This window comes from Marmota flaviventris, chromosome 2, assembly GCF_047511675.1.
Source record: "Marmota flaviventris isolate mMarFla1 chromosome 2, mMarFla1.hap1, whole genome shotgun sequence".
Lineage (NCBI taxonomy): Eukaryota > Metazoa > Chordata > Mammalia > Rodentia > Sciuridae > Marmota > Marmota flaviventris.
The window spans coordinates 134,362,184-134,381,269 of record NC_092499.1 but is presented as its reverse complement, the minus strand read 5'-3'; the positions used below and the strand labels follow the sequence as shown (position 1 = coordinate 134,381,269).

At 37.6% G+C, this 19,086-nt stretch overlaps 1 protein-coding gene across 2 annotated transcripts in view; it reads left to right on the top strand.

Moving 5' to 3' along the window:
- Adamtsl3 (ADAMTS like 3) overlaps positions 1-19,086 on the top strand; it is a 321,518-nt gene that overhangs the window by 274,962 nt on the left and 27,470 nt on the right. For both annotated transcript variants that reach the window (XM_071608576.1, XM_071608575.1), the window contains exon 23: positions 2,856-2,984. In XM_071608576.1, coding sequence (XP_071464677.1) covers positions 2,856-2,984 — 129 coding nt within the window. The remainder of the gene's footprint in view (positions 1-2,855; positions 2,985-19,086) is intronic.

The following is a 19,086-nucleotide window of genomic DNA, read 5'->3' as shown; positions in this document are numbered from 1 at the left end:
CTACCCTTGCGATTCTGCCTTGGTAGAATGTGGATGAGTCTGAGAATTGGTGTTTTAGTATGTTCCTAGGTTATGTGGCTGTTGATGGATAAAGGCCCATTCTCTGGAAGTGGCTATTCTAGAGCTCACTCTTGAAGAAAAGGAGATTAGTGAGGCAGATTTAGTAGGAGGTATTGATATTATGGACTTTTCTTTCCTTTAAAGTCCCAAAATATTTTTTAAAAAAGTTTTTAAGGTTTTAAAAAAGTTCTTTAAAGTTTAGAGGTTTTTTCCTTTTCCTTTAAAGGAAAGAGAATAATTATTCTTTTGCATATCCCTCCTGATAGCATGCCTGCCAATCCTTAGAAATATCTCCTGGAGGTTGCAACTTTACATTAATGTGTGTCTTCACAGGAGCTGGACAATGTCATTTTGATATTAAAATGTGCTTTTATTATAAAGGAACATTTTAGGTGGCAGTGCTTCTTGTGGGAGGCTTATGTTTTGTAAAAATAAAACAAGAGCTATTCCCGACCTCCCAACTCTGGAGTTTCTGATGTCTATGGCTCAAATAGACTTAGATGAAAAGAGGAACAATATCAGGGTTTAGAGTCTGGCATTTGGTCAACTAAGAGTTGAGCTGTGTGGTAGGTGCTTCACATTTTTTAATTGAGGAGACTGGGCCAGTTGATTTTAAAAGGCCCTTGAATCTGCATGGCTTAAAGATTCTGAGCCCCTTCTCTGGCTGTCTTCTCAAGGTAGAACTTTAGCCTTTTGTTTTCTCCTGGATTATTCTGCCCTGTGAACATTAGCTCCTTTCCAGGAAGAGTCAGTTCCAAGTTTTTGGAATTCCTGGGGAATAGAACTTACCCTACACACACATATGCACATGTACACTTCAGTTTCCCCTTAAGCCTATCCCAGAATAATCTAAATTTCTAGTAGTCCTCAGGAGCCAGAGGATGAGCTGTGACAACCAAAGCCCTATGTCAGCCAAAAGTTTTCTGTCTTTACACTTCTTAAGGTAGCTTTCCACTGGGCCACACTCTCTAGGAGAGTACAATGCTCGGTCCCCCAAACGTGACCTTTCCTTGATTCTCTTCTCCAGAATACCATGGTTACCAAGATAGCTTGCTGAAGTGTCATTATTCTCTCATGAATTAACTATGCATAGACCATAAAAAAGGTTAAAGAAGTATAGTCTCCCCACTGCCCAGGAGCTTATATATTAATGTCAGATTAGGGAAACCAATCACTGCAATAGTGCTGTGGTAGAGGAATGTTGTCAGTGTCCTTCCTGGGATGTTGCCTTCCCTGACACCTACATACTGCTGTGTAACCCCTGGGCAAACATCCTCTTTCTCTATATCAACATCCATAACCCTGAGCAGTAATGGTGTCACCAGTCCTTGAGCTCCTCATGGGCAAGAATGTGTGTTTTCCAACTCTGTATTCCTGTTGTTCATGTCAGGCAGAAAGTATGTTTCCTGAATGAGTTAATGAATTAATCTGTTAGCTAAGTATCAAAATTCAAAGAAGTGAAAGTCTTTGGATTCTTTACTCTTTGGGGGTTTGTTTTTATTTTTTCCTGTAAGTTTTATGTAGGTATTTGTTTCACATTAACCAAAATGCTAAATTTGAACTTTCCTTGCAGACTATTCTAATCCACTTGTAATAACCTCAGAGAGTTTCATAAACTGGGTACATCTGATGTCTTCTCCCTTGAGATTTTCTGCATATAGAGACATGTGAATAATATTTTAAGTGCGCCTCTTTGCACTTAATAGTCTTTAAATAATAATAGCATTTTATTTTAAATTGAGATGAGTTTATTTAAGTCAGGTAAGAAGGGGCCTCTATGAACCATAATTTGAGTGAGAGAAGTGTAGCTGGAAGACACCTAAGAAATCTCTAACTGAAGTCCTTTCACTGGGATTCAAACTAAAGTCCAGAGAGGAAAAATTTTGCATGAGCACATGAACATATTATTATAAGAGGCTCAACGAGAATTGTGGTCTTCCTACATGATTTTCTCTGATTCGTATTTGAATGATATCTAGAACCCTAGTTTTATTCTGGAGAGAACACATCAGCCTGAGTCTGGCACCATATACAGAAAAACTTTGTAAGAGATATGGTAGATACCATGTTAATATTGAAAATACCTGCTTGCACCCCCTGCACTGGTAGGTAGTTTTTGTGATTATCAAGAGAGGAGAAGTACCTCTGATCTTGTTACCCCAGAATGGACCACAGAATGGGCATTTGGAAAATATTTTAACTGAATAGAACCTTGTCTTATTCTTAACTCAAGATGAGAGGGCTCCTAGAGGTTTCTCCATCCAGGATAACTCCTACCAAGGGGCAGAAGAATGGATCAGGATATTTGGTCCTGCTCCTTCAGCCCATGCCTTCCCCCTTCCAGAAAATGTCAGGTGATCACAAGCCCTGGCGTGTTTTGTCCCTGCTTCAACTCATCCCAGGCCACATGGCAGAGACATTATTCCTGCCCTTTCATGTCTTCCTTGCTTCTTCTGAACTTCTGAATTCCTTCTTCAAATTATCAAAGAGGAATTATTCTTCATTCTGATTATAAAAGCAAAATATCATTATAGTCTACATATAATTGTTGCAGTGCACCTTTGAAAGCATCCAGCCAACTGTCCATCCATCCATCTATATACCCATCTGTTCATCTGTCCACTGAGCATCTCTAGCTATGTATGTGCTAGTCCCCATGGTGTACCATGGGGGATAGAGAGGACCAGCATTCTACCCTGCTCTCAAAGAGCTCAACAAAGTTTACAAAAGGCAGAATGGTTTATCAACAGCTAAAGCCTGAACCTAACATAGTTTCCTGCTCCCTTTGAATTAAGAGGCACCTGTCATCTTGTCTGTTGAAAGAAATATCACCAAACCAGAGCACAACCATCTGTCCATTGTGGTGGGAGGCATCATGGAGGCAGCCCTTCAAGCAAATGTGACAATCCGATGTCCTGTAAAAGGTAAGCATGGTTGTTTTCAGTGGGAGGGTGCATGACTAGCCAATTGCCAGGGACAGCAGCTGGTATTTTAATATTCTAGACTTCAATCTGATAGGCTTAAAAATCTGATTTTCAGCACACTGACAGTTGATCTGACTCTGAAGAGAGAGCTTATCCAAGCTTAGAAGACAAATGTATAAAACAGAATGCCGCTTTACTTGTCTCTAGCATGAACTGTTACTGCCATGCATACCAGAATGTTCATATTGGCAAGACCAGAACATTCTGTCCCTGTGGGCAGATCTATAGGAAAGGGTGGTGTTTAGTCATATGGTTGCTTAATAAAAATGAAGATTGAAAGGGGATTTTTTGAAAATTGTTAGATGTGTATTCTAACTAGACAAAGTCTAGACTCAGCAAAGTCAGGTTTGGGAACAGGAATATCAATGTCCTCTGCTTAGGCTCTGTCCTGGACTGTCCTTGGATGGTCACCATCAGCCTGTATCTTAATGGCTCTTTCTGCTTTGTTTATAACTGTGGATAACCCTCCTTTCTAACAGACACACTCTTCAGTAGAAATAACACTATCTACCTTAACCTAGGGCTGTGCTGTCTCTTTAAGCCACTCTCTTAAGTGTTAACCTGAGCCCATCCATCCCCAAGCTGTAGATGAACATTACATCTGCATGAGTGAGGAGGTTGCATGAACAACTTTTTAATCAGTTCCTTACAGAGAATTATGAACTCAAATTTGAGATCTTTTTCTTTCATTTAATTTTTTTCTTTTTGGTACTAGGGATTGAACCCAGGGGTACTTAACTACTGAACCACATCCCCAGCCACTTTTATTTTTTATTTTGAGGCAAGGTCTTGCCAAATTGCTTAAGGCCTCACTAAATTTCTGTAGCTGGCTTTAAACTTGCAGTCCTCCTGCTTCAGCAGGATTATGGGATTACAAACGTGCGCCACAATGCCCAGCCAGATCTGCTCTTTAAAGGTAACTTTGTATATGCCCTTAATTTACTGCATTTTGACTTAACTCTGTGGACAGCTGTGGTTCCCTAATATCCAAGCTTTAAGGAGAAACCTGTAGTTGCAGCCACTGAAGATGAATTTTGCCTGGGCCATAACCCAGATAGTCCAGGGTGGCTGTAGGAGCCTTTACCACTGTTCTCAGTGACACAGTGAAAGCACATGTCACTTATCCAGCTTTCAGCTCTCCTCCCCTGGAGTGATCAGTTACTTGCCATGTTTCCAGAGCTGCAACTTTGGCTCCACAAACAGTGGAAATTTGCTAACCCCCAAGGTATTATTTTTCACCCTCTGGAAGTCCCTGCAGTGTTTGGCCAATGCAGTCTTTTGAAAAATCTCTCCAGTCTCCCAACTGACTCCACCCACAAATATGTGAGTTTTCTGGCAAAATAGACCTACCATTACAGAATGGCCGGCATTCTCTGGCCACAGCAAGGAGAAAAGCAGAACAGAGCTTTGCAGATGCCAAGCCACAAATGTCTAAAGTTTCTATAGCCCTCCACCTGCAGAGGACTCTGAAAAATAGATCTGACTTCTATTAAGTGAAAACTCAACTTATAGCATTACTTCTAAATTTTTCACTTCCCCAATCGTTTAAAATCAGGCTTTCAAGGGAGATGAGCCATTTAAAGGGTTGGAGTGTTTGCTATCCTAAGCCAGGGACTGCATTCAGGGCAAACTGTTTTTTTGTTAACCTCCCAGCAAAGACCATTAAACTTGTGTCAGGTTTATTCTCTTATCCAGGCCCTGTCTGAAGGAGGGTTGTCTCTGACCTCTTCCCACTGCAGCTGCCCCTCCTGCCCTGTGCTGTTGTGCTGTGGATAGATAGCACAACTTGCCTCTTCCTTCATAAAAGTTCAGTGTTGGGAGCACCCATCTCCCTGCTTTCTACCCCATTATTCTGCTCTTCCTAGGGATTGTCCCATTTGGTCTTCTTGATCTGGCAGCCATCTCCTAGGAATTTAGACCCCAGAACCTCATCAGGGGTTCTTTTCTTTTCCAAATAAACCTGTCTCTGAAGGAACTACAGTTATTTTGAGTTATATGCCATTTTAAACAAACCTATAATGAACTTAGTCTTTTTGTATGGGCAGAAACCATGGCCAAGTTAGCTTTTTATGGAGAGTCATCTTTTTAAAGACAGTGAAGTTAATGTAGGGTCAGGGTATTTGGGTTTTACAGACAGTTTTGTCACTAGCTAGCATATAATGTAGGTGAGTCACATATCTTTCTTGCCCTCATCTGTAAAACAGGAAATATACTATATAGGATTAGAAGAGACTCTGGTTATCATCTAGTCCTTCTTTTTTACATGAGTACATTATAACATAATTTACAAAATCAAATACTGACTTGCAAATTACATTTTTATATTTCAAATAAATTTCTATAAATCAGTGATGTATAAAGAGTTTTTACTTTTCACTTGCTTTTACCATATTTTTATTAATTATAATGGGCTCATTTTGTAGCTTCCATACCACATATTCATACCTTCTAGACAAATTCATAATCCTTTATTATCGCCAAATATATTTTATTCAATCCATGTGGTACAGAGATCAACAATGATTATTTCTAGTAACTCTCAAGGATATTTCTAATAATCTACTAAATAGTAGAACCTGAAAATCAGTGTATTACTAAAGTTTAAAAGTTCTGAATTGTAAAGGTTATTTATCTTGCTCTTTTAAAAAAGAAGTTTTGTTTTATTTTTTCTAAAAATGGGGGGTAGGAGGCCATTAAACTAACTGTATCCTTTCTATCATTTTCTGGTAAGAAGAGAAAGCTCCTCTGAGCAAAATTAACAGTAAAGATATATAGCTGCATCCTTAATTTTTTAATCATGTAAGTGCATAGCAAAAGCGTTGTTCTTTCTTCCATCTTAGATCTGAGAAGCTCTCTTGGCCCACAGATTGGAGTAGGTTTGAGCGAGGTGATTCCCAAATGGATGGCACTGTCAAAACTATCAGTGGCTCAGTCCCAAAGTAGAAAATCTCTTAAACACAAGCTCCACTGGACAACTGCTCCTTAGAGCAAGGTGAAAGTGCCTGGAAGGATTGGGGATGCTTTGAAATTCAAGCTAAACTAAAGAATAAAAACATTTTAGAGTACTGGTTATAAAACATAGTATATACTTCTTCAGAAAGAAAAGTCCTACAACCGTGTTTGGCACCTGATAGCACCCCAGGCAGCTGATTTGTGTAGGGTATACACAATAAGGGCAGATACAGAGGCAAATGAATTAATAAATGCCAAAGTTATATGAAACTGAATCCAGGCATATATAAGACTAAGTAGAAGTTTCCTTGGGAAAGCCAAGATTTTATTTTTAACACTTAAAAATATCTAAACAAATTGCCACAAATTTGAATCCTCTGAAAGCAGATGCTGAGATGGAGTTCAGTGTGCAGCATGCTTATTACTTGCTAACATATATGGAAGGAAACCATCAAGCAGGAGTGGACAGAAGGCAAATGAGAACTGTGGTGCCAGTCCACAAAGTCTCACCAAGCCCAGGAGAGCTTTGAAGCATATTTTACTCATCAGGTTGCCCCAGTGTGAGTCACAATGACCAGGCCCTTCACACACCTGCCTTCGTCAGTCACGGGTATGGAAGGAGCATGCTCTAAGGGGAACTGAGGAAAATGTGGAGGTGCTAACAACTGGAAACTGTCAGAAGCTGAGTCACCAAGTTCTTTGAAGGAAGATTTGGGTGGAGCATCTTTATATTTACCATGGAAACTTAGATAAGGTTTTTTGGTTCTATTAATAGATATAGAAAAGGCATTTGATCGGTTTCAACATAAAATGATGTTAAAAGCTCTTGAAAAAACAGTAATAGAAGAGATCATTCTTACTCTGATTTAACGGTGAAAATTTAAAACATTTCCATTAAAATCAGGAAGAAAAGATTAAATGCCCTTTATCACTGCAGCTGTGCAAAAATAAACTAGCCAGTGCAATAAGAGTACTTTTATGTTTATTTTTATTTATTTGTTTGTTTATTTTGGTGCCAGAGATTTAACCCAGGGCGACTTAGCTCTTTTTTATGTTTTATTTTAAGACAAGGTCTCACTAAATTAATCAGGGCCTTGCCAATTTGCTTAGGCTGGCTTTGAACTTGCAGTCCTCCTGTCTCAGCCTTCCAAAGTGTTAGGATTACAGGTGTGTGTCACTGTGCCTGGCAAGAGTATTTTTAAGAGAAAATGGAAGTTTAATAAAAGAAAATTTCTTCTCATATATAGATAATATAATTACATTGAAAATCCAAGAAAATATAGAAAGATTTTGGATCTGTAAGTTCAGGATAATTACAGTTTTTAAAAAAAGAAGAAAAAGTCAACAAATAAATGGCTTAATACTATATCTCAAAGCCCTAGAAAAAGAAGAACAAATGGACACCAAAAGCAGTAGAAGTCAGGAAATAATTAAAATTAGAGCTGAAATTAATGAAATCACAACAAAAGAAACAATTGAAAAATTGATAAAACAAAAAGTTGGTTCTTTGAAAAAATAAATAAAAATGACAGATCATTAGCTACGCTAACGAAAAGGAGACAGAAAACTCAAATTACTAATATGTGACTAAAAAGGTAATATCACAACAGACTCTACAGAAATATAGAAGATAACTAGAAATTATTTTGAAAACTTGTACTCCAATAAAATAGAAAATATCAAAGGCATCCACAAATTTCTTAAGTCATATGATTTGCCCAAATTGAATCAGACCAATATCAATCAATGAAATAAAAGATGCCATCAGAAGCCTACCAACCAAGAAAAGCCCACAGCCGAATTCTACAAGACCTGCAAAGAAGAACTAATACCAATACTCTTCAATTTATTTCAGGAAGTAGAAAAAGAGGGAGCACTTCCAAACTCATTCTATGAGGACAATATCACTCTGATTCCAAAACCAGGCAAAAACACATCAAAGAAAGAAAACTTCAGACCAATATCTTTAATGAATACATATGTAAAAATTCTCAATAAAATTCTGGCAAATACAAAAACATATCTACAAGAGAGTGCACCACAATCAAGTGGGATACATCCCAGGAATGCAAGGTTGGTTCAACATACAGAAATCAATAAATGTAATTCATCACATCAATAGACTCAAAGATAAGAATCATGATCATCTCAATGATGCAGAAAAGGCATTTGACAAAATGCATCACCCCTTCATGTTCAAAACCCTAAAAAAATTAGTAAAATATCTCAACATCATAAAGGCTATCTATGCTAAGCCAACAACATTCTAAATAGAGAAAAATTGAAGGTATTATTTCTAAAAATTGGAATAAGACAGGGATAAGCCATCTTTCACCATTTGTATTTAACACAATTCTTGGAAGACTGGCCAGAACAATTAGACAGACAAAAGAAATTAAAGGGATATGGATAGGAAAAGAAGAACTCAAATGAGAATTATTTGCTGATGATATGATTCTATACCTAGAAGACCCAAAAAGTTCCACCAGAAAATTTCTAGAACTAGCAAATGAATTTAGCAAAATAGTAGGATATAAAATCAACACCCATAAATCAAAGGCATTTTTGTATATCAGTGACAAATCCTCAGAAAGGGAAACAAGGAAAACTACCCCATTTACAATAACTTCAAAAAAAACTTGGGAATCAACTTAATGAAAGAGGTAAAACATCTATATAATGAAAATTACAGAACCCTAAAGAAAGAAATCAAAGAAGACCCTAGAAGATGGAAAGATCTGCCTTGCCCTTGGATAGGCAGAATTACTATTATCGAAATGACTATACTTCCAAAAACACTATACATATTTAATGCAATTCCCAACAAAATCCCAGTGACATTACTCATAGAAATAGAAAAAGCAGTCATGAAATTCATCTGGAAAAATAAGAGAACCAGGATAGCTAAAGCAATTCTTAGCAGGAAGGGTGAAGCAGGTGGCATCACTATACCAGACTTCAAACTATACTACAGAGCAATAGTAACTAAAATGGCATGGTACTGGCACCAAAACAGACAGGTGGACCCCTGGTACAGAATAGAGGACACAGAGACTAACCCACAAAATTACAATTATCTTATATTTGACAAAGGTGCCAGAAACATACAACAAATGGTGCTGGGAAAACTGGAAATCCATATGCAACAAAATGAAATTAAACCCCTATCTCTCACCATGCACAAAACTCAACTCAAAGTGGATTAAGGACCTAGGAATTAAACCAGAGACCCTGTGTCTAATAGAAGAAAAGTAGGCCCTAATCTCAATCATGTTGGATTAAGCCCCAATTTCCTTAATAAGACTCCTATAGCACAAGAAGTAAAATCAAGAATCAAGAATGAATAAATGGGATGGATTCAAACTAAAAAGTTTCTTCTCAGCAAAAGAAACAATCTGAGGTGAATAGAGAGCCTACATATTGGGAAGATAACTGGGGCCAGGGATATAGCTCAATGGTAGAGCACTTGACTAGCATGTGTATGGTCTTAATTTCAATCCCCAGAACCTAAAAAAATAAAGAAAGAAAAGAAACATGGGCAATCACAATTTATAACTGAGTATCAAGAATTTTCATCTAATAATAAAACTGAGGAGGGAATCTGGGGGGAAAAATCCTCTCTCAAAATAGGTAGATACAATGTCCTCTACAAAGGAATTGTTTGGAGCCAGAATACCAGCCCATGAAAATACCAATTGCCTATATTATGACTTGAAAACTATAATTGTAATAAAAAGAAAACAACCAAATAATGAAAACAAAATTTGGTACATTTGAAATAGCCTTTCATTTATTTAAAACTTCTTAAGGCAAAAATAACCAAGGGAAAGTAAGTATGAGAGGGTGGTTTGAGGAGACTTGAACAGTATTAGGTGAGAATTATTCAGGTCTTGGCTATGTCCTCATGATCCTCAGAATGCATAGCATTTTCTAGATATCTTATGTCAGCCATGGCCCTGTGTTGAACAATCTAGATCCAGTGCCACCTTTTCTCCAGAAAAGAATGAAGAAAAAGTAGGAAAACAGATTTCCCCTGATGTAACTAGGCAAAAACTAGTTGAAACAAAAGTTCAATATGAAGAGACCTCAGAAATGAATCTGAAATAATCTTCCCCTGTACATATATGAAAACAACACAGTCAATCCCACTATCATGTATATCCATAAGAATGGGATCCTAACAAGAATAAGATATATTCCATGCATATATATTTATATCAAAATGGATTCTGCTGTATAACTAAAAAGAATGAATAAATAAGTTTTTTAAGAAAGAAATCTATGAGTCCAGCTTGCAAGTTTTGCAAACAAGGCCCAGAGGGGAAAGATTTGACCAAAGGAGCAAACCTGGCCAATGACAGGGCAAGATTGGAACTGGGTCATTGCTTCTGAAGCTAGTGCTATTTCTATTCTGAATTCCTCCTCTTTTTTGTGTTTTCTTGTCTCCTTACAAAAAGTAACACTTCTCATTATTAAAATATTTGGAAAACATACAAACAAATTATGAGGCAAAAAGTTCCTGTAATCCCATCCCCCAAACAACTATTATCTCCATTGTGTTATATTCCTGTAACTCTTTCTCTATGTTTAAGTCATGGAATTTTCTCATGTTATTAAAAAGTCATAAGTACTATTTAATAGCTGCACCAATGTATCATTGTGTGAATTTAGCCTAATTAAATCATTCCCTTAATTTTGCAAACTTAAGCTATTTATACTTCTTTACAATTACAATAGCAGTAAAAGAAGCATTTTTGTGCATATAACTTTTTGTGTCACTTGAATTACTTTTTAAAAAACAGATGAATGGAATTAGAATTACTAGGTCACAGGACACTGAATATTTTATAACTTCATAGAGCATTAAAATGTCTATAATGCTAAATACATTATTATCAAATTGCCTTCTAGAAAGTCTCAACCTGTGGTGTAAGTTTAAGCCCTGCAGTACCGTTGTGCCTTTTCTTTTTCTTTTCTTCTACCCATTGATGAGACAGGATGAGAGAAATAGTAGGTATATTGTATGGAAAATGTAGTTCTCATTGGACTAAAGCTCTTCGTCCTCCAGGAGATAAGGAAGAGCAGGGGAAACATTTCATATCTGTGGGATGCTGATCAGTTTCCAGAGAAACATAAAATTTTAAAGGATTTTCTTAATCAAGGAATTTTTTTCAGGGTTTGAAGGCTGTAGAATATACCTAGGAATTCTGTTGATGTCTAGCCAATTATTAGCTTAATTCTTTACAGGGTTCAATAATGTCCCTTTCAAGAAAGGACCTTGGGAAAATACTTGTGGTGCATCAGGATTATATGGTTAAATTCCTAAATATAGTCTCATCACTCTGACTAATTATTTTACCCCATCATCCTTGGGATTATACTACATAGGATGGAATTTAATGGTAGTAATTCTTAAACATCTTTAAGTTACAAGTTCCTTTGAGAAGAGAGAGAGAGAGAGAGAGAAAGAGTTTGTTCTTAGAAGATCCTTTGAAGCTCTATTCTGAATGCACATTGAGAATTGAATATTATTTTTACCCAATCTCAGTTTCTCATTTGGAGAAAACATGGGTCTGTATGCAATCAAAAAGTGAAAAGAAAATCTAGAATAAGGTAGCGAGAGCGAGAATGAGCAAGCGCGTGCACACGCATGCCATCTCTCCCCCAAGGTTCATTTACTTACAAAACTCTACATATAATTTTCAGAAGATTTAAAAAGGAAATTTGAGGATTTGCTTATTCCTGTTTGATAAACTGAACATTTTGGTGCTTTAGACCATATCCTAAATTAAAGCTAATTTATTTTTCTTGATCTGTGGTTTTTGAAATATATACTCTCTCCTATACTGTGGTTATTTCCTTTTTAGACTATTTACAATACTTGAAATAGCTAAAATTTTAGTGGGGGAAAAAGTCTATTTAAAACATCTCTCTCCACTCTAAAAGGCTCCCCCCTAGTTTTTCCTACTTTTGTGTATAATACAGAAATCATTCCACTCTCTTCCTCTCTTAACCCTATGTGTGTCAAAAATCAACCATGGGGGCCAGAATTGTGGCTCAGTGGTAGAGCACTTGCCTAGCAATTTTGAGGCACTGAGTTCTATCTCAAGCACCACACTATAAAAGGGGGAGGGGGGGCTAGAGTTATAGCTCAGTGGTAGTGCACTTGCCTCGCAAGTGTGAGGCACTGGGTTTGATCCTAGCACCACATAAAGACAAATAAAGGCATTGAGTTCATACACAACTATAAAAAGTATTTTTTAAAAAACTAAATAAACAAAATAAAAGTATTGTATTCATCTACAACTTAAAAAAAATCAATCATGGATGGTTGGAAACTCCATCCATCCTTCATCCATTTAGCAGCATCCACTTAGGATTTACCAATACCAATCTAGTTCCTTAATGAGCAGAGATGAGTAAGATCTTGTTTCTGCAACTATGTAGATCAAAAAATTATGATATGATGTCACAAAAAATAATAGAAATGTTTAGAAAGTGTACCAGACACATAAAGGAGAGATTAGTTATGGCTTCTAAATAGTTAGAGAAGGTTCACAGAAGAAATGAATTGCAACCAGGACATTTATAACAAAAAGGAAGGACAATTTAATCAAAAAAGCATATATGCAAAAGCACAGAAATGGGAGAGGGCCTGGCTTGTTTTCATAACCACGAGTAGATCCATGATGTAAAGCAGAGGATATGAAGGGGAGTGGTAAGAGTGCATTTGGAAGTGTAATTTAGGACCATATTGTGAAAGTCTTTTAATGTCATGCTAAAACACATGGACTGCATTTTACTGGCAATGAGGAGATAAGAACAGTTCTAATCAGGGTAATGGTATGAGCCTATCTGATTTTTAGAAAGAGCATTCTGCCTTCAATATGGATGAAAAATTAGAGGAGCAACTGCATAAAGCCCACAAACTGAGCTCAACCAAATTTTATTACTGGTCATTGATTGGATTGTTGGGCCTAAAATTTCCCCATTCACTCAAGATACTGGAATAAGATACCATGTCTCTGAATTGTTCAGGAAAGAGCAGACATGTCTGAAATCTAGCAATGATGTATCATTAATTGAGGAGCTATGATACAAATGTTCCCAGCCTAGGACTGCGGTATTAGCATATGATGACTAAGAGCAGCTTTATTGTAGAGACAGAGCAGTAGATGCTAAGAGGCAGCATCTCAATAAAGAACATAGTGAAAAACTATCAAAACTCATCACAAACAACAATAACTTAAGCAGCTAACACATATCAGCTTGAACAAACAGCCTAAGAAATGGATATTAGTAGTAGTGGTAGTACATTATTTTGCTTAGGAGGAAATAAACTCAAGTATATATAGTTACTTGTCCTTGTTTCTATACCTAATCAGTGTGTGAGTTAAGATTTAAACCCAAGTCTATATAGAAGGAAACAATGGGTTAGAGATAGTGGAATGGGAAACATGCAGGAGTCTAACCAGAGGGAGGGTATCAAAGCAGAGGTTTGAAGCAGAATCTAGGAAGTGCTATAGCTTGTGAACAGGGTTCCAGAAGCTCAGGAATGGGTAACAAGCCAGGTTCCCACCTGAGGGGGAACACTGTCCCATGTGTGAGATCTAGGATCCAAGTTGAGTACATGGAGAGGTGTCAGCTAATGTTAGGCCAAAATTCTGTCTGCAGTGCCAAGTCAGGCCACGTGCTTCCACCACCCCTGCAGAAGTGGGCAAGGAGCCTGGCCAGCTACACTATTTGGTAATGACTATCCACCCTTACCCAACTCTTCACATGCTTGCCCCAAACCTCTTTGTACTCATATTTAGATTATTGATTTAGCAGATTACAAAGCCTTATTTCTAAAACAGTAGTTTGTTCTTAGAAGATCCATTGAAGCTCTATTCTGAATGCACATTGAGAATTGAATATTATTTTTATCCAATCTCAGTTTCTCATTTGGAGAAAACATAGGTCTGTATGCAATCAAAAAGTGAAAAGAAAATCTAGAATAAGGTAGCTGGATATGCAAAATGAAAACCAGGAAAGCTTATTCAGACTCCTACCAAATTTCAGACTTATGGCAAAAAACCTTGTGTATTTGCATATACTGAGTCTTAACATTGTCTTGAAGCATTCAGACTACAGCTAATGTAATCTAGTCCTATTGTTAACAGTACTGCTTTCATCCCTAAGGATCTTCACCTCATTCCTGTCTTCAGTCCCACCAATACATTTTTCTGTACCGAAAACTTAGCAGATGCCCAGCTACCCATTAACATTCATCCTTTCACATGGTAGATGCAGACTGACCTTAATAAAGCCCTCTGTATTTTTATCACATAATTCCACATTTGTGCTCATTCATTCTTTTTTTAAAAAATATATTTTTAGTAGTAGATGAACACAATACCTGCTTTTTTGGGGGGTGGGAGGGTGGGTCGAGGGTATCAGGGATTAAACTCAGAGGTACTTGACCACTGAGCCACATTCCCAGCCCTATTTTGTATTTTATTTAGAGACCACCAGGAAGATCTTCTGAAACCCAGGTTTCTGAAAAAATGAGTTGCTTCAAATCCAGGAAGAGTCTTTGAGTGGTGCTTCCTGGTTGGCCTGCTTCCTCATGGCTCCTCTGTTGTTGTCCAAGCAGGAGCCAGAGTTTTCTAGACCTGCCTGAGATATACTCATCTGCAGCTGGGAGGCTCTTTCTTCCAGGCAGTAGAAGTGAAGGGTTGCAAACACTTAGAGCCAATCAACTCTACCTATACAATAGAAGTCCTTGCTTGTTTTCTGCCCTCTAAGACTCTACTTTTGTCTTATGTGAGATAGCAGAGAGCATAGAGTACCTATGGAGGGTGAAGCAATATCTATTTTTTAATTATTATTTTTATTTTTTATTTTTACATATTTTACTAGTGCACTATAATTATGCATAATGGTGAGATTCATTGTTACATATTCATTCATGCACAGGATATAACAATATGTTTGGCCAACATCATTCCCCAGTATTTCCCCTTTCCTTTCCTTCTTTCCACCCCCTGGTTTCTTTCCTCTACTGCTTTCCTGGCAATTTTCATAAGATTCCTCCCCCTTTCTTTTCCATTTTTCCTGTCTAGTTTCCATACATACAAGAGAAAACATATGACACTTGACTTTCTGAATTTGGCTTATTTTTAGCTAGACAAAATAAATGAATGAAAAGGAAAAATCAGAGGGGCACTAAGTTGGGATAGTACTAGTGATAGAACAATGTTCTCAAGTTCCATCCATTTCCTGCAAATGACATAATTTTATTCTTCTTTATGGCTTAGTAGAACTCCATTGTGTATATATACCACATTTTCTTTATTATTCATCCATTGATAGACACCTAGCCTGGTTCCATAGTTTGGTTATTGTGAATTGTGCTCTTTTAAACATGGGTATGCACATATTACTAGAGTATTATGTAAAACACAGGAAATCATCAAACGCCCTGGAGTGAACTAACAGTTAGTTCACCTGGGGAGTAGCTCAGCCTTGAACTGTCACTAACAGTTTTACTCCAGCTTCTCTGCCCTAACTGTGCCTTCATAGCAAGAGGGGCCCACAGATCCCATATAGAGTGGGGACTCAAGAGAAGATGTTTTGTTGGAATATATTCATCAGAAGTAAAAAAGCATGCAAGGTTCTAAGTGCAGTCTAAAAAAGAGTGTTCATTGTAGAAGTGGAGGGAGCACCACAGGATCTATAGAGAAATTCAGCATCACTATTAATATCTCAATTTAGTGCTCTTCTGTTTTTGCTTTTCATTCATTAATCCCCTCCAGCTATTTGATAATTCAGCATAAACTTATTCATTTTTGTTATTGATATATAATACACCAAAGTCATTTGTAATTGTGGATCATGTCAGTTCAGACCTATAGACACCAATACCTCCCCATAGCCTACCCTAGCCCAAGAGATTATGCCTTAATTCATCTGCAATATGTCCTGAAACTCGGGGTTATTTTAAAGCTCTCCAGAAGATTCTAAAGTGGAGCCAAGATTAAGAACTACTCTTTTAGCCAGGAAATGGGACCAGAGTTCCCTAGGAATTATCTAAAATGTTACCTCAAAATGAGAGATCCTTCCTCAGGAATCAGTGGCTAACCAGGAATGAATTAGAAGACTGGGGCTAATGGCAGAGCCCAGGCCCATGCTCTGGCTCATTCTGAAGGTAGAATCAAGCATATCAAAAACTGATACCTCAAGAGGAATCAGCTATCAATGCCTGAGGCCACGGAAGTAATTTTGATATGAATCTTTGAGAGTGAGTAGTTATTTTCCAAGTGGCAAACAATCCCTGGTGAAGAGAACGGCACACAGGCAACCTTAACATAGTACTCAGTGTGCTAGGTGGAGAGCAGTGCAACACCTGGGGCGGGAGGACCATTGCTGTTAGCAGTAGTGCCGTAGATTAAAAAGACTTTTGTGCTTTTCTCCTCCAAGAATAGTAAAAGCCAGAGGGCTAGGAAAACTGACAGTTCACTCCCTTCCATGCCTGAGGAAAAAGGCCCCAGAAATAGAGCAAGTGGTCAATGCCTCGAGAAAAGGAGCCCTAGGGAGTAGCTCAGGCTTGAGCTGTCACCTAAGGACACCAGCTGCCCACACTTGGTTCTCCAGGGTCCCATTGTGGTAGCAGTGGGACCAACTTCAAGATCATGCTGTATAAAATAAGCATTATTTTAAACTGCAGCTATTCAGTAAGGATAAAGGTGTTAGAGTGATAGATTACCAAAATTGCTGTTTGTCAGGAAGAGCCTCAGCAATACCCAGCTTCTCCTCTTTTGAACTATTTATTGTCTAACCATTTTCCTCCTGTTCTGTACTAGAACCAGTGTTTTCCAACACTTACATAGCTCCAATGTATGTTATTATGCTTGACTTACAACACCTTTACTTTGAATCATTCCTCAAAGAACCAAAAAAAATGGTTTTTAGACAATTTATGAAATAATTTTCATGGGTACTTTCTAACCTATAGATGAGACCCCAGAAGACAATATCCAGAATTGAACATGTAGTGCTCATGGGATACAATTGGCAGAGTTAGGGAGAACTACCCAGTCTCAAGTTAAGCAGAAGCTCAGGATACCTGAGAGGTCAGAGATGACCAGACTTGGGAAAGGACTTGACCAGCCTTCCTCCATGTCAGAAGGCAGGACTTTTAATTATGAAGTTGAAATGGATGCTGTGACCCCAAAGAGTTCTAAATCCCCAAATCAAAATGCTTGGGGAACTAATGATATCAATCTGATAACATCATTTTACGAAAAGTATTTCAACAAATATTGGGGAGAATTCTCTAGATGGCGAAAACCATAGCCTTGTATTCAGAGAGACTTCTGGATATGGCATCACTGATGAATAGTTCTTCATATCAAAAAAGCATAGATGATATATTGCCAAGAAAGGACAAAAGGTTATGCAGGTAACTCAAAAGAGGAACCTTCCTTATGAAACTGCCTATGTGGTGCAGATTGACCTTGTAGTTGAAGAATACATTATTTTTTATTGTTTTTTATGTTCCTGGGGATTGAACCCAAGGGTGCTCTACCACTGAGCCATGTCCCCAGCCTTTTTTGTTTTTTATTTTGCTTAAGGACTCACCAAGTTATCCAGGCTGGCCCTGAATTTGCAATTCTCCTGCCTCAACCTCCCAAGCCACTGCGATTACAGGCATGACAATTGTGCCTGAGAAGAGTAAATTCTTTTTTTATGGTCATTTGTATTTCTTTTTTAAATATTTTTATTGATTTTATTTTTTTAAATATATGACAGTGAAATGCATTATAATTCTTATTATACATATAGAGCACCATTTTTCATATCTTTGTATATAAAGTATGTTCACATCATGTATTTATCCTAATAGCTTCAAGATAATTTTCTCTGACACTGGAAACTTGAACTCTTGTTTGTTTATCTCATTTATTAGTGACAGCTCCCTTTGTGGTTTGCCTACATTGTGTTCAATTTGCTGCTTATCTTATAAATTGGCCACATCATTTCTTCATGATTCCCTGGAGGTAATTAATGGCAACTTCAATCTTTTGTATGTGGGGAGAAATGCAGAATATTGTCTGAGTGTTGAGTAGCTGGAGGAAACAAACAAATGAACAAGAACATATAGGAATAATATATATTTATATAGAGATCCAGCATTTTAAAATAGTCTGAATAGGCCAAGGATTTTATAGTGTGGAATATTTCATAGGCTTTCAAGGATGAAGGAAATTTGTTTTTAAACACTGACTATTTTAAAGACACCCTAGAGGTGCAGACTTTTTGCAGCACATGTTTCACGGCCCCTCCAGATCTGATGCTTTTTTCCATAACATTTGCTTTCCAAAAACGATTTCAGCATTGTGGAAACAGAACGCTGAATATTTCAGAGCTATAAGTCTTGCGGGAAACAGCCTGTCTTTGAGGTTAGATAAACAAGTTTAAACTACTTCTGACATTTTATAGCTGTTTCAACAGGGTAAACATTTGTAGTTCTAAAAGATGTCGAAGAGCAGTAGTACAAAGAATCTTGTCTGAGTTTCCTTTGGCCTTGTCAGTTCTTTGACAGTGGTCACACATGTAATGATGCTTCTCTGTGTTGGGTTCCAGGGTCTGCTTCTCCTTTCAGCATTGGGACTTTTGTGTCCCTTTTGCATTAAAACCTTGCCATGTTCTGTTTTGCTTTCTGAAATTCCAAGTATATGCAAAATATTACTAACTATGCAAGCTCAGTCTCATCTCCTTCCCACGCTGAGACTTACATTCATGTGTGATTGCCTCTGACCCCTGTCAGTTCCAGATTTTGCACATTCCAGAGCCTTCTGGACCTGACTTCTGACAGGTCTCTGGGGTTGCCCTGGCCTGAGCCCTCTTGCCCTTGGCTCTTGCATTAAATGGTCCTAGCTCTCTTTTGCCCTTCATCGATCCGGAAGCAGAACTCAGCTCCTTGACTGGTTTCCATTCATAGCAAAACATCATTAATAACAAGCCAGCATTTGGAAATTAAGCAAGTGTGAAAATTCAGAGATCATGGCAAAGGTATCCGATCACCCAGGCTTTTCCTGCTCCCAAT